General features: G+C 49.1%; 1 protein-coding gene across 6 annotated transcripts; it reads right to left on the reverse strand.

Annotated features, from left to right (window-relative positions):
- Positions 1-4,691: 4,691 nt before the first annotated feature.
- On the reverse strand, positions 4,692-12,534 carry TMEM80 (transmembrane protein 80). Of its 6 annotated transcripts, XM_075095235.1 has the most exons (6): positions 9,529-12,531; positions 9,337-9,397; positions 9,128-9,215; positions 7,380-8,283; positions 7,174-7,266; positions 4,692-5,848 (listed from the first exon to the last, which is right to left on the reverse strand). In XM_075095235.1, exons 4-6 carry the CDS (start codon positions 7,570-7,572, stop codon positions 5,643-5,645), a joined length of 492 nt encoding a protein of 163 aa, XP_074951336.1. In that variant the 5' UTR covers positions 7,573-8,283; positions 9,128-9,215; positions 9,337-9,397; positions 9,529-12,531; the 3' UTR covers positions 4,692-5,642. The 6 variants fall into 6 exon arrangements, with proteins under 6 accessions (XP_074951336.1, XP_074951338.1, XP_074951335.1 ...); XM_075095237.1 differs by lacking the exons at positions 9,128-9,215; positions 9,337-9,397 and having other exon boundaries at positions 7,380-7,473; positions 9,529-9,545; positions 12,455-12,534; XM_075095234.1 differs by having other exon boundaries at positions 9,128-9,397.
- Between the last annotated feature and the right edge of the window lie 40 nt (positions 12,535-12,574).

Genomic DNA, 12,574 nt, shown 5'->3' on the forward strand with positions numbered 1-12,574 from the left:
AGCAACAGGTTACTGTATAACTAGGAGCCGGTGGCCCCAGCGAGCCGGCTGCATCCCCGCAAGGTGCCAGGGCCAGCTGGGGCCTTTGCCTGCTCCCCCTGCAAGGTGACCAAAGGCCGAGCTGAGGTGCTGCCCGGGAGGGACGTGTTAAACTTCAGATTTATTTCGCCTGAAAACGTTTTGTACCCAAGGGGGAGGTTGAAGGCGGCGAGGGGTGGCAAAGGAGTGCTTGGAGCTGGGTTTTCCATCGCTGGTGAGGGAGGGGATGTTCTGCTCGACCGCCTTATGGGGGGAACAAGGCACCTTTTGTGCCGCCCGGTGCCCTCCTCCACAGCTCCGCACTGGCTCGCGGGTTGTTTTCCTCCAGCTTCGCTCCTGCCTGCTCTCTTTTCCCTGACGTCTGCAGTGGGGAAAGGTGCCATGAGATGGAGGGAGAGGGCAAAACGTCCTCTCGCTCCAGGTCCCCGAAGCAGTCGGGGGTGAGGAGCAGAGCCCCCTTCGGGGTACCCCACACTGTGGCAGTGTGCTTCTTTGGGTTACACGGCCACAAAGCCCCTCGTCCTGCCCCGGCTCTACCATGGGCTGGTGGGAGGTAGTGGGGCCTGGCCATGCCACACGTCTTGGACCCACACTTCAGCCCCTGGCACTGAGCAAAGGCATGGCTTTGGCAGAGCTGTGCCGGCGTTACGGCAGAGAGAGGGGAGGGATTGCCAAACCCCCCTTTGGGAGGAACCAAGGTGAAGCAATTGCCATGGCACAGGAGGAGGATTCCTGTGCCGCTGCAGTACTGTGTCAGCCCTCCCCTGCGGATGTCCAGGCTCTATTATTGGCGTTGTCAGGAGGGACCCCACCATGCCCTTTTCACCAGGTCATGCACAAGAGAAAGCAAGAGCTGCTTCTTGCTGGAGTAGCAGAGGTAGGACTTGAGCTTCAGCCCTTGTGTTGTGGCCAGTGCGTTCCCATGCTCTCTGGGAAGGATTTCTTTAGAAGCCCCAGTCTCATCACATAATCTCTCGTTGCTCCTCTCTTGCCCTTCAAAAGCCAGAAGGAAATTTTAAAAATGGAGAAGCCACTCCTGAGTTTCTGTTGCCGGTCTGTGGAGAGGTGGTTTGAGTTGTGCCTGGGGTCTGCCATGCTGCCAGCTTGGCCCTGCAGACCGTGTGTTTGGGGGCCTACAGGGACCCTGAACTCTGGGAAATGGTCTTTCGTGTGGGCAGGCTTATTACAGTCAAGGAACATCTAGTTTCATTTGTCTCAAGATTTAATATTTTTTAAAACAATGGGATCAGCTCATGAGCTCATCATTAAGCTGGAGAATATCAGCTGAATGCATGGGTCTTACAGACGTGTCCGTGGCAGTGTGGGATCCATCTGGTTAGCTAGTCCTCTCAAAAAAATGAGGAATTTGAGAGCATTTTATTAAAGTGCATGTGCATTGCAGGCCTCCCCACCATCCCCACGATGTCTGTTGAACCCATGGCATGCCAGAGAGACACCTTGTCACCAACCCCGGGGAAGAAATAGCTGCAACTCTGACACTAGAGAAAGAAATAAGAAAACGCTTCCTCCATGGGACACAGGTCTGGAGGAAGCCCTGCTTCCTTAACCCGGCGCTTGTCGAGCTCTGTGCCGCCACGGTTCGCTTCGGTGCCTGCCGCGCTATGGGGACAAGCACTCAGCTTGCTGCCTGGCCCACGTCCAGATGCTGAGCAGGGGAACCGCCCCGGGTGAGTTATCGTGGGAGGAATGCCACCAGGTGAGCTGGAGGGGCAGGGGGAGAGCCAGTTCCCCGCATGACAGTTACGGTTTTGATTTCGGCGGCTTGGTTTTGATGGGAGAACGACCTCTTCCACTGCGGGAGAATGTGATCCGATACTCGGAGTGACGCACCTGCCCAGTGCCCCATCATCCTCCTCAGTGTGATGTCGGTGAGATCCTGGGGGGATCTCGGTACACAATGCACTGTGAAAACATGGCCAGCCCTGGGAGAAGCAGCATTTAGAGAATGCCAGCCACACCACCAGGCAGGGGAAGGGATATCGCTTCAAGAGAAGGGAGATGCGGTGGGAATGCCAGCTGTGCCGGAGCCTTGCCAGTTGGAAGGTTTTGTGCAGGAGATCCCTGCTCCCTGAAATGCATCATCTGCCACTGGGGCATTTCAGTGGGGCTGCTGGGCTAGGCTGGCCTTCCCGGGATGCAAACTGGGATTTGGAAGGATTCTGTTGGAAAAGCCATTTAATGCTTAAGGCACTGACTGCTTGCTGTCTGGCAGCCTCGGCTCCACATTCGCGATGAAGATAGGCACAGCCGGCTCCCGTGAGGTGCTGCGCTCCATAGGAAATCTCTGACTGCTGAGCAGAGGAGGGAACTTTTCCTCTGGGCAGGGAAGAAAACCACAACTAAGCTTATTAATCTTCCCTGCAACAGCTGATGCTCGTTGAAGTCGGGCAGAGGCGATCAGCCAGACAGGAATTACCCCACGGTGCGGTGGCAGTTCCTGTATGCCCGCTCCACTGACCTGGCTCCCAGATGTGGAACCAAACACGCGCGTGTCCTTCAGCCACGGTTCGAAGCCCTTCAGCGCAGGGACAAAGACGGCGGTCACTGGGGGACCGTAGCACCTCAGCTGCGTTTTGGTCTGTACGTTGTTTCTGCCTGCTGAGGAACGCAAAAAAGCCATGGACCAATAAAGCCCTATCTCTCAGAGTATCTCCGACTTTGAAATCCCAGAAGGCTAACTTGCTTCTTGGGATCAGCCTTTTAAATCAGGTTGGCGGCAGACACCCCTATGATGGTTTGAGAACAAAGACTTCTTCCCTGCAAAGTAAACAACACCCAAACCGAGCTCCTCAAAATATGGGTTCCTCTAAATTTTTAATGCCGTTTTCATCCAACTCGCTCGTCCTGTTTCAGAAGGGCTGGGCCTTGTAATTAAAAGCTCCAGCAATCTTATGTCTGGTAAATGTCATCAATGGCTTCACTGTGCTGTGCCCTGCTTCTCTGAGCAGTGGGAACAGTCTGGAAAGGAGCTCCTGATGAGGGAAACTCTGAGGTCAGGTCTTGATTCACTTTGGGTCTTTGTACCAGCTTGGCACGGAGAGAAGCTGCCACAAAATCAGGGTCACCAGCATAAATTACAAAGCCTGGAAATACCTGAGACGAAGGAGTTGCCTGAAGCTTATAGACTTCTTCATCCTTCTACATTCATCACAGAGCGAGGGGCTGTCAGCAGCAGAAGTACCCCAGTATCTGCTCATCTAATCAGAAAAAGGTTCACGGACTGTTTTTTCTTAAACTGGAAAACTGAAGCAGAGCTGTCCTCCCTTTCGAGGGTGCAAACCTGGGCTGGTGCCAGCTGCCCCCCAGCAAGCACGGACAGCCCGCCGGGGCTCCGGGACCAGTCTGCACCCATCAGGCAGTGCTCTGAAATGAGCCCAAAAGTTTATGTTTATTATCCTATATGTGCATTTACCCCATTGCTGACGATCAGCAAGCATCATCACTCTCTGCTGATTCTTGTTTTTCATCTAGGTATTGGTCAGGGGCAAAGGATTCACCATGTTTTGTAACATTTATATATAAACCACTGTTTTATAAAGCTTGAGGAGGCTCCTGCTTTCCTCTCTGTGGCCCAGCAGACTGTCCCAAACTCCTCCGGTGCTGTGGGGATAGGCGGAAACATGGCAGCCGTCACCTAATCAACACCTTCATCAGAGCTGTCTTTGAGAGACGTTTTCCGCACGGATCATGCCAGGGCTCGTTTTATGACACGGCGTCAAAAATGGTCGTAGGGCCGTAGCTGAGGGGGTGGTGATCTGTGGTGGGGTCAGACACCTCAGGGTAGGAACACTGTCCACTAGGTTTACTAGTGTCTCCTGAATCTACCCCCTGCGCCCCTGTACTGCCAGTTGTGCTAATATTTTGTATTTATTTTGTTGGTAGTGAGCACCATGAGAAGGAAGGAAGGTAAAGCGCAGAGGCCGCAACTTGAAGTTAACGTGGGTGACCCCGCCTGCCATACCACCTCCATACAGGTAGAAATTAAAATTCTACTTTGCAATATTTCCTTTAAAGCCTGTCAGATGTTCTGTCGGCAGCCCTTTCTATAAGGTAGGTGTAAACACCAGGGAAAAATTGTGCTTTCCTTTGTATGCGTAGGGAAAGGGGTTTTGCTCAATACGGGTTCGTCATTAATGTGGTAGATACGGCTCGGCATGTTTATCGCTAACAAGTATGCAAGGAGTCCAGTCCATTACACCAAGCAGATCTGGAAGGACACATGGGTGGGTGTTTAGTCACGCAGATTAAGCCCAGAAATATTTGGTCATTCAATTTTCTGGCTGTTCCTTAGCACCCAGTTCTGCTGCTTTCCATTGTCTTCACGGGTGCAGCCTTGCTCCTGCTGATCAACAAAGGCTTGGTTGTGCCACTGGCTTCACAGGATCTGGCCCGAGGGGATCGGTGCCAGCGCATACGCTTCATTTTGGCTGCTGGGCGGCGTTACCTGGCCTTGGAAGGGGCTCCCCTGGGCACGGCCGAGGGACGAAACCGGGCCCTTCCGCAGGAACTTCTGCATCTTTTGTTCCCTTCCACCACCGCTGGAAGGGAAACAGCAACGTGGCTGAGGCGGTGCAGGGCCTGCACCACTGTGCTCACAGCCCATCTGAACTAGATGCTCTGCATTTCAAACATTTCTTAGATCTAAAACATTATTTATTTGAATAAATAAATACAAAAATAGGAAATTCTGAATATAAAACCTGCTTGTATAAACCCCCCCAGCTTTACATTTATACATATGTATTTTTGATACAGCAAAAAAATGTGAAATTGCACATGGTTCTTCATTTAAAAGACCAGGCTAGAATATAGTAATCACAGTAATCACAGAAATAAACACATTTAACACCAAACAGAAATACACCTGACAATGTTTTAAATAGGACAGAAGGGTGAGTGAATGGCGAATGCTTACGCTTATCTTAAGGCCATCGTATTTAAACAAACGCACCCTCACACCGCTGCCTTTGGCCATCAGTAAGAACCAGCGGCCCAAACCCTGTAGCTCCGCTCTCCGGGTACGCGCAAAACTCAGTTCAACTCTCTGCCACTGGGATAAATCAGGTACTGCCCTACTAAAGTCAGGGAGATTTCCGCTGGGGTCTGAGAACACAAATGAGAGCAGAAGAGAAACTGTGCCCTCAAACGCGAACGTGTACGTGTTAAGGCAGAAATGAGTCTGGACGATATTGGCCTGATTCATTTCTGTGTCACTTTGGTTGTGCGTTGCTGCTGTGCCTTGAAAACCCACATCACCTCAACAGCAAGGAGGTAGATGATGCACTGGCTACTATTCTGTGTTGGGAATGAGTATTTTGTAACGATCGCTGATGAATACCAGAGCATTAAGTGGTTCTGCTGAATCATCTCTTGCCCTTGCCCAGAATTAAGCTACCTGACAAGATAGTGTAACACAGCTGTATTTTACCGACCATTCAGAATTTCTGTCCCTCAGAAATCTGTACTTTAAAAGGAGGAAAGTTCTACAGGATTTTCATATGCAAAAGAATTAAATATTTTAAATACAAACCCACTCTTTTATAGAAGAAATGTGTTGAAAACGTTTTGAAAACTGCTAGGGCTTAGCTGACAAAAGCAGCAATGGCTACGACCTTTAGTACTGACTCCAGCCCGTAGGTAAAGAGAAGAACAGCGTTTATAATGACGTCCGCTTTCAGCACGTAAGTTTGCCATGCCAGGAAGTACGCAGACAGAATCACACTGCCGACCGTGATCACAAGGCTGAGCCCTAACGGAGCCTCTTCTTCTGTCAGGTTACCTTTTGAACCTCGAAGGAAACAAAAAGCTGACATGAGTCTTTGAGTTTTTTTCTGACAATATCACGACCCACAAGTATCCCCGTTCAAAAAAGGCTCTACTTCTCACAGCTGAGAGCACACTGAAATACTGGCCTGAATCAAGGCTCGTGTAGTAGGTGTAGGAACAAACCCAAACACCAACAGAGAATCCACTTGCTGACTGGAGATAATCTAAATAAAGAGCTATCAGTTGATACTCAGAGTCACGACGCCTACCTTTCCTTACCACAGATAACCAGTTCTGAAGCTGCAACCCTTTTGGTCGCTCAGCCTGACCCTCTTCTCAGTCAGCCGTCAAACTCTCCCCCAGTCCCCCCCAGCCCCGCACTTGGCGCAACACCTTGGTGACTGCGAGGCACATCTAAGGGCATCCGATGCTGATTTTAAAATCTTACGCAATATAGAATCATCTCTATTCCCTGCTAACCTATTCCCATTTCAAATTGCTATCATTATGGAGAAGCTGCACTTATCTCTTCCTTGCACCTTATCTCCAAGATAGCCTCAGTAGATTTTGCTGTTTAACTACATTAGACTTGAAACTTGCTTCTTTATTCATCCACCAGGCTCCAAGCAAATATATGCAGAGAGCTTTAAGGCAGCAGGCTAAATTCACCCCTACAGCAAGTCAGCTGAATTCAAGAGACCCACCTTGCATATGAGGAATATTGAGCACAGATTTTAATAGTAACATGTTTTTTAAAAAAAAGGACTTTATGAAGTTTTAGCAAGCTCTGGACAGGGGTCGGGGGCCCTTTACGCTGACTCTGGCTTAGTGAAATGAAGATGTTGGAACTGGTACGTGTCTTCAGAAGGACTGAAAGGAAAAGGTGTAGTCGCGGTGGCAGCCGAACGCTGCTCAGGGATGTCCTTAGCGTTACTGGTTCCACAAGGCTCTGGTCATTTGGTTCCTCGCCTGTGCTGCTGGAGCAGTTGGAAAGAGCTGTATCGCCTCAGTGAATGGAAACCTCTGTGTTTCAACATGTTCGTTCTCAGAAGTCATGTTCACTTGTAAACAGCATTCCAGCTGTCCCAGTTATATTGCTTTCTGACAACCCAGCTAGTGTTTTTTAATGGCATTAGAGATTATATTTCATATGAAAGCAAAGTCTATTTGACCCTCTGGCCAAATCTATTGATCAGTCAGATAAAGTTTAATGACTTAAATGAACAACAATCTCCAAACATCTGCTAGTCTGCTAAAGTGGCATGTTTTGACACACGCTTAATTTCAGGATGATTAATGTTTGAAGATTATATTCCCCTGAAAAGGCACAGTGATAACATGACATACCCAAGTATAATCGGGGGGCTTCGAGAACGGCCATAATGAAAAGCAAGGCAAGATCAGGACCCAAAGAATCATCTGGATAACTGAAAACTTGACCTGTAGAATAAGATGGTGTAAATAAGACAGGAAAAAACAGCAGACATGCCGACAAATCACAACCACGTCATAAGCACACAGCCTACCTCTGGGTTAGAATATGTGCAACTTACTTTTATAAACGATCATTGCAAGAGTTGCCAAGAAGTAAAAGATGTAATAAATCCCATTTACATAAAATAGGATCTGTAAAGGAACAGACGACAGCTGGTAACTTGTTGTTAAGGCTTTCTCGTAGCGATGAGGTGGGATCCACTTCATAAAATCGCCCTTTCCCAGTAACCTCAAAATAGACTGGTGAGCCATTTTGTAATGGCTCAGCTATGGCTGGCCTACCGGGTAGGGTTCAGAAAGTAGCTTGAGACTGCAAATACCAAGAGTTAGGATAAAAGCTTGCTGTTTCAGGTTTGGCTTTAGTTCCTTTAGAAAAGAAAAATGTATTTGGTAGGTAGTGGGGTGTTTGTGAGCCCAGGAAACGAGGGGCGTGTGCACACGTGTACCTTTCCCCAAACAATTTCTATACCCATTAGTCAGCCTTAAGCAAGTTGACAGAGGGTTGGCAGGCTCTGATATATCAAATTCCTCTAAACTTTTGAAAATAGGTGGCTCTGTGAAGCAGACTGGCCCTATTACTGCCCACACGTTGGCAAGTCTGAAAGCTGTGCTCTTTGTACATGCCTGAGAAAGGCCATGAGCTCAACTTTTGAGTTCCAAGTTCATAAGAAACAGACTTCCTTAATTCACTGCTCACAAAACCGTTGTGTACTATGAGATACTCCTTAGCTCTGGTTATTTGTCCATGTGGATCCACTGCGAAGGTGTTTGAGAGCTCCACAATCCTTAATACATCCTCAAAATGTCCGTGAAGGACAGGGAATATGGCACAGAGTGTCAGACAGACAGGGAGAGATCACTTGCAGGCTCAGGACAGACTGGTCTCACCTGTAGCCATCCCCAGGTAAGAGCCATCCTGGAGTTACACATCGAGGCCCAGTTAGTCTCTGCTCCCCCTGGAGTCTGCGGGGATAGGAACCTTCCTAGCCAAGCAGCTCCCGAGCAGGGTGGGATGTACCACCATCCAGTGTTAAACTGTGCCAGCTCCCTCTCTGGCTGCCACAGGGGCTGAAAAGCCTGGTTTATTGGAGGTACCTGACAGCAGATGTCTTCAGGAGCCCATCCACCCACACACACAGGTACAACTCCTATATAGCCAGTACATATATACTGGAAGAATTATTTTCTCGAGGCACAGCAGCACGTTATTAATTAATACAATATAGGAGGCGCGCGTAGGATGTCCTGGCACTCGCCACCACATGGAGAAGTTGGAACGTGGCTCCAAGAATCCAGAAAGTTTGGCCATTCCTATTTAGTTTTGATAACCAAATTATACCAAACGCCTTTTTTAGCCTTAAATAATACAATGCAATTTATATAAGGAAGTTACCAGTGCAGATTTCATTATTTCCACATCTCTCTTCTTTATCCTCCCCTCTTTCCCCCAGCCCTTCTCAAAGCCCCTGGATATCTCCAAGCAGGGACCTGGAGTTCAAGTTCAGAAGATCCCAGGCATCTTTTACAGGAACTGCCCATGCACTTTCTGAATGGAGCACCCACCCACATGCGGTGGATCTACTCCAGTTCCCAGAGAAGCTCATTTTATTAAAACAGAACCAGGTTTTTGTGTTTTTCCAGTTGAAGGAAGGTGGAGCAAAAAAATTACTAGATAGGTTTTAAGCATGGAAATCTCTGAAGCCAAGGGTGTCTCCTCTTAGGAGGTTACTTAGATCTTGGCAGGAGTAAAGGTAGGGTGAATTAACATGAGAGGAGAGGAAGTACTACTGCAAGCTGCTTTTACTACCTGTTGTTAGCCGCGTCGGCTGCCTGTGAGGTGTGCTGCATGGGGTTTGTGTCCATCAGTCCTCAAATCCAACTTTTAGCCTTGCTTCCTAAGGAAATGAGAGTTATGTGATCATAAAACGTGGCTGCCAGCCCTCTGTCAAGTCTGCAGGATGGGTTAAAGGGGTTTCTGCACGAGTGGGAGGCGATCAGGGCAAAATCTCAGCTTACACTGCAAAAACATCTGCCCTTGGAAGAAGCGTTTTACCAGTTTTGCTTCATATGGATGATGCTGATGGAAAACTCAAGGAATAACACAAAAATAGCGTTGTGCAGATTTATTAAGCAGGAGATGTGAATGCATCTCAGCCGGTCTTCCTGAGGATTCCCACATGCAAGGGATGAAAGGTACAAAAAGGATACAACTGATGAAGTTCTTCCTTTTCGTTGAGAAGGGGGGGGGGGAAAGATAAGAAAATAAGTCAAAATATTTACCGAAGGCGCTGCAGAAACATTCAAACAAGTGATGTTACTAGAGAGGTCAAGGATGCTTGTAGAAATTGTTTTTCAGTTCACTGGAAGACTTACTATTTTCTCAGATCGTGCAGCTCAGGTTCCAAAGATAACTTTTTCAAATACACGAATTCTAAAGTAATTTGGGGGAAATCCCTGCTGTGAAAAGTCCCTTCCACGGAGGAACTCATCTCTTTCAAAACATAAAGTAGTACCCAGGCATTACCTATAACTTGTTTATCCTGTCCTTTCACAGCAGAAGACACTTCATCCCCTCTAACTATGCAGGAACAAGGGAACCAGAATGTACCATTTGTTTTTAAATTGTGAGAAAGCATTCATGTGCAACACAGGGCTCCCAGTTCCTCTAAAAACATCCTTCCAAACCGGTTCCCTTCAAAAGCAAAGTCATTCTATGTAAAACCTTACTGTGTTCTGATCTCCCAACGAAATCGTACCAAGTATTTTCTATAAGCTCACCGATACATTTTACTTTATTTCTGCCTCCCCTGCAAAAACACAGATAAAATTCCCTTGCAGCATGATGGTGCTGACCTACTGAGGTACCTCTTAAGTAACTCACTCTTAGCCTCTTTCAGTCAGGAGTTGAAAAGTTACCATCTTTGTTTCACAGGGAGCAAAACTGAAAGGCCATTTCACCCATCTTCTCCAAGACACCTCATTGTCACCACATCAGTGGGACATACCCCGCCATCTTCATCCCCAGGCTTCTTGAGGCTACTGTCCTCAGCATCTCATAATTTCTGCAGTTGGGCCCAAATTAATCCCCACTAACTTTAGGCACCTAATTAAGGTACCCAATTTGGGAACGCAGTGGAAATAGGCAAGCGATTTGAGGTGGTGATTCACGCTGTCTATGAGCTGAGACACCTCCCGGGCGTGCTTCACCTCCTCTCCACTTTCCGCCAAGGGACTTCAGGCTCCTAACAGGCTCGTCCCTTCACCCAGCCAAAACGCGCTCTGATGAATGCTTTATTCCTTTTTCCAGAATGGGAGTTTGAGGTTTCATTACACTCCTTGTTCTGCAGTGACTAATGCTTAAAGACACGCTTGGATTTATACCCTGGTATAAACCCTTGTGGGGAAGTAACGCCTTGCGTCAAGATGATGTGCCCAGCAGTAAGGGGATGTCTGTGTTTTAAAGTTATTTTAGATTTTGAAGTAGGATGTTAATTTGAAATACCACAAGTGCATGTGCAGATGCGTTATTAGTGTCTGGATATGGAACTGTTTCTGTATAACCAAAGACCAAGCTATACCGGCGTAGCCTCACCCATGCTCGGCAGCCACATTGCGATGATACCAGTGGTGAAATGAAAGTAGTATGAATTTCACCATACAGGCAACCCCTAGTGAATCCCCTAATGGCAGTTCCCCAGCTTTATTTTTAAACATTTAAAAAAAAAAAAATCTTCCAGAAGAGGGCACCACCCACATTCCTGCATCAGTTCCCAGGAGGGGGTTGACAGCCACTATCATTTAGAGCATGCTGCCTCCCCCTGAGCAACAGGGGACATTTCACACGGGTAGAACGTCCAAGCCCCACAACACGCCTGTGAAAGGGACAGAGCAGTTCAGCAGTCATTATGGCAGCCGAATATATAATTTCAGGTGTAACAGCGGGCTGCTCATCCCAACGCCCCCAGATCGCCTCCCTGCCAGGATCGATGAAGTCTGCGTTGCTGCTGGGGGATTTTTAAATTGAAAGTGCGCATTCTGGCACAGGCAAAAAAAATTGTGGCGCCCGATTCCTGCCTATTCGAAAGCTCGTGTGGGTCCAGAAGGAAGCAAAGCGTGCCACCGCCTGTTTGCAGTTGTATACGCGCTTTAACGTAGGAGGGGAACTCCCAGGCAACACGGTGTTTGCACTCGGGATGAGTACGGATTGTGAGCGTGAGGCCTTCCGACCCGCTCCCATACCCAATCTGATTTCTAGGAGCGCCGCGGCCATCCGCGGCACGGGTGGCAGTCTGTCCATCCGTCAGTCCGCACGTCCCCGCTGCGGGTCCTGCTCGCGGGCAGCCCTTCAGCCAAATCCTGCTGACCCTGCCGGGCGGTTCTGTGGGTAGCAGCTGCAGACCACGCTCCACTTAGGTGTTTTATATAGCAGAAACACGACTACTTATCCAGGCCGCTATCGATTTCAGCAACGACTGCGAGTGACGCTCTGCATGCTTGCTTGAGGTGAACACTGCCCATTTTCTAAAAAAATGGGGGTTTAGTGCCAAAACTACACTAAAAGCACGCAGCAGCTGTAGCTAACGTTACCCAGCGCGCCTCGCCACGCAGGCTTGTTTTTAGGACCCTGGCAAACAATAATTGTTCAAGCCAAAGTTTTCAAACCCAGCTTTGTCTGCCTAGGGCTGAAATTCACATTTTTTTGGGGAAACCTTTGACCTCTTTTGAACGAAGTGGAAATTAATCGTTCTCACCTCCCTAATGAATAATATTTTTACCCCCCGAGTCCCAGTGATTCATAATTTGAAGCAAAGACTTGGATTTTCAAGGGGCGTCACTCGGCCTCAGGAAGGCGATTCGCCTTGAAGGATAAAGGTGCCCCATAGCCCCCACAAGCGCCAAGCGCACGCTGACACAGGGCCCGCAGCCGCCGAGATTTACCTCAGCGTGTCGCGACTGTCGCGATATGGCTATGGGTCTGGGCTCGGCGCCGAGGCCTGCCTCGGCCTCGGCCCCCGCCTCGCTCTCGTCGCGTCCCCCCGCTTTGGGGCGGCGAGAGGGAACGTGTAACGGGGCGGGAAAGGGCCGGCCCGGGGGGGGAAGGGGCCGCCGGTATCGGTGACAACGCGCCGCTCACCTCGCCTCGCGACCGCCATCTTGGCGCCCCGCCCCCGCCAGTCCTCCCGCGTCCCGACAGCCCCTGCGCCGCGACCGTTCGTCCGCGCGCGCTGGGAGGAGCTCGCTGCCCTTCCCCCCC

Source organism: Phalacrocorax aristotelis, chromosome 5, assembly GCF_949628215.1.
Source record: "Phalacrocorax aristotelis chromosome 5, bGulAri2.1, whole genome shotgun sequence".
Lineage (NCBI taxonomy): Eukaryota > Metazoa > Chordata > Aves > Suliformes > Phalacrocoracidae > Phalacrocorax > Phalacrocorax aristotelis.